At 49.4% G+C, this 2492-nt stretch overlaps 1 protein-coding gene across 3 annotated transcripts in view; it reads right to left on the bottom strand.

The window, feature by feature from the left end:
* CPA2 (carboxypeptidase A2) overlaps positions 1 to 2492 on the bottom strand; it is a 32651-nt gene that overhangs the window by 25888 nt on the left and 4271 nt on the right. Inside the window, exons 4-5 of one of the 3 annotated variants that reach the window (XM_004382672.2) lie at positions 2308 to 2403; positions 378 to 479 (exon numbers count right to left, since the gene is read on the bottom strand). In XM_004382672.2, coding sequence (XP_004382729.1) covers positions 378 to 479; positions 2308 to 2403 — 198 coding nt within the window. The remainder of the gene's footprint in view (positions 1 to 377; positions 480 to 2307; positions 2404 to 2492) is intronic. The other 2 variants (XM_023737082.1, XM_023737083.1) reach the window with 2 other exon arrangements.

The following is a 2492-nucleotide window of genomic DNA, read 5'->3' as shown; positions in this document are numbered from 1 at the left end:
CCCCCCATTTGGTTAATTTAAAAAAGAGAGAAAGCGCGCTAAGAAAAGAAAGAGGACAAGAAAAAGAAAAGGGCAGAACTCTCCCCTCGGTTAATTACACACGCCGCCCGCCCGCCCGCCCTCGCTCCCAGCGAGCGAGTTCCTCATGCCGGAGCACTCATTCAGCCGCAGACCTGCGTCAGCCTGCAGGAAACCAGAAACGGGGAAAGAAAGGGGGTGGGGAGGGCGCGACTTAAAACCAGCAAAGACCGGTTAGGAGACGGAGGAAAAAAAAAAAAAAAAAAAAAGGACCCGCTCTGCGGGCTGAGCCGGGACTGCCTGGTAGGAGCAGGATTCTAGAAGCCTCGAGAAAAGCCGCCCTGCTGGGGTTAGTGTACCTTGAGCACGTTCATGGGCCGATTTTCAAAAGAACGGCCAATCTCCACTTTGCTCACTAGACCAGGGTAGTCAGCCACGAGGTGATCCACTTCTTGGGAAATCTGAAAGGTTTCCAATGAATACATAGACATGTTTAAATACATAATTGGATGTATCAGTTAGTGATTTTTTTTTTTCCTTTCCTCCATTTTCATTCCCTGGGGAGAAAGTGGAGAGGACAGCCTGGCTGAAGCTCCAGGATTGGGATGTTTGCATCAAAGCTGAGAGCTGATGAGTCACCACGTCTGCAGAGGCTGCAGTGGGAGACGCCATTTCGCCGTTGCTCTGCAGTTTTGTGCCTCCACAAAATGGCAGCTCTCTGCCTTCCCTATGGTTTTCCTCAGCCCCAGCAATGGGAAGGAGCTTCCCCTGCCAGAAAGCCCCTCGCCCTCACCAGCAGAGGAACGCAAAAGTGGATTTAAAGGAGGGTACTCCACAATGCAGCAGGGCCACTCAGGCCAGGGGACAGGGGCGTCTGCCTCGGGGCACTCAGTCACTGGCTCTTCTCTGGCTCGTATTTTCAAGGCTAATTGAAATTCTGTGCGTCAGGGGCACCCAAGCTGTATCCGTTGCTGGGATTGAGGCGTGTCTGGGCGTGTCTGGAGAGTTAACGGATGAAAACAGCTTTTTGTCAGCGTTTTCTCTCCATAGGGCACAGACACCATGTCGTGGGACCAGGCAAAGAAAAGAGAGCATCTTGTTTCCTCTACTCCCTTTACTCCTTCGGACTTTTGGTACTGGTCCACAGTCCCTTATCCGAAATCCTTGGGGCCATATGTATTTCCAACTTAGAATTTGGGGGGATTTTAAAACAGTAATAGGAAGCATACAGTGTGTATTATAGTGCAGCATTGCTCCATATTCAAACCCATTAATATTTCTGGCAGTGAAACACATGAATAGCTTGTCAGTTCAGGTCAGATTTTGCCCCTAAATGGGTTCAGATCAGGTCAGGTTTTGCCACCAAATAAATTAGGGGAAAAATTTGTTTTTGGTGCAATCTGCATTTTAGAGTAGCTGATTTAGGGGATCTGTACCCACAAGAGGAGCCCTGGTGGCCCAGTGGTTAAGAGTTCGCTGCTAACAAAAGTTTGAATCCACCAGCTGCTCCTTGGAAACCCTATGGGGCAGTCCTACTCTGTCCTATAGGGTCGCTATGAGTAGCAATAGACAGCAGTGGGTGGGGACCTACAAGGTATGTCTTCTGGGGCTCTGTTCTACTTCTCCCACCCCACGCATCCTTACACCCACCCCTCAAAATCAGTCAATGTAACTAGACCCCTGTGGGCCCCCAAAAGAGCTCTGTGTCACAAAGGGGCAAAAGCAGCACTGCCCAGATGCCCAGATGGCAGCATGTGACCCAGGTGGAGGAAGGGGGCATTCTTTACAGGACCAACAAAACTCACAAAAGTCAGTAGGAACTGCACAAGGCTTGGCTACCATGAGGTCTTGATGCCTTGGGCAAGTTAGGAGACCATGCCCTTGGCCAGAAACCGAAAGAGTCGAGGTGGCCCTTAATCCCATCCTCAATGGCAGCCATAGCTTTCAAATGGCTTTGTGGGCAGCACAGGTAAGAAGCCAGCAAGCAGGCCTTAGTGGAAGAGCAGGAGCAGGAGAAGGCTATCTTCAGGCTGCTGAAGATTGCCTGGACACTTCCAGAATGGCTGGGTTGCTATTGAGATGGGCAGCTGGGCTTCAGGCCTTGCAGTAAGCAAGAGGAGGCATGAAGCCAGTGACACTGATACAGGCTGTGAAATCCTAGGGAAACCTGGAGAAATTAAGAAATAAGATGGGAATACCTTCTAGGTCATTAAGTTACCAGTGGGTATCTAGGCCTTGTTATGGGGGGAGAGAATGGCCCATCTCTGGTGTTCATTTTTAAACACTCACCTCTTCCAAGCTATGGTAGGCCCCAAAGTTGAAGTTACTATTTCGTTCTGTTCTCTGATTAAATAGCATTTCTTCATTCTCTTTATCCAACAGAACCTAAGACAAATCAATCACACCTGTGATTAATTTAACACTGCATTTCAATCTACACTCGTGAAGGAAATGGTGACACTCAGGTCCCCAGT

Source organism: Trichechus manatus, unplaced genomic scaffold, assembly GCF_000243295.1.
Source record: "Trichechus manatus latirostris isolate Lorelei unplaced genomic scaffold, TriManLat1.0 scaffold00097, whole genome shotgun sequence".
Taxonomy (NCBI): domain Eukaryota; kingdom Metazoa; phylum Chordata; class Mammalia; order Sirenia; family Trichechidae; genus Trichechus; species Trichechus manatus.
The sequence above is the reverse complement of the archived record's forward strand: the minus strand, read 5'-3'. Positions and strand labels throughout refer to the sequence as shown.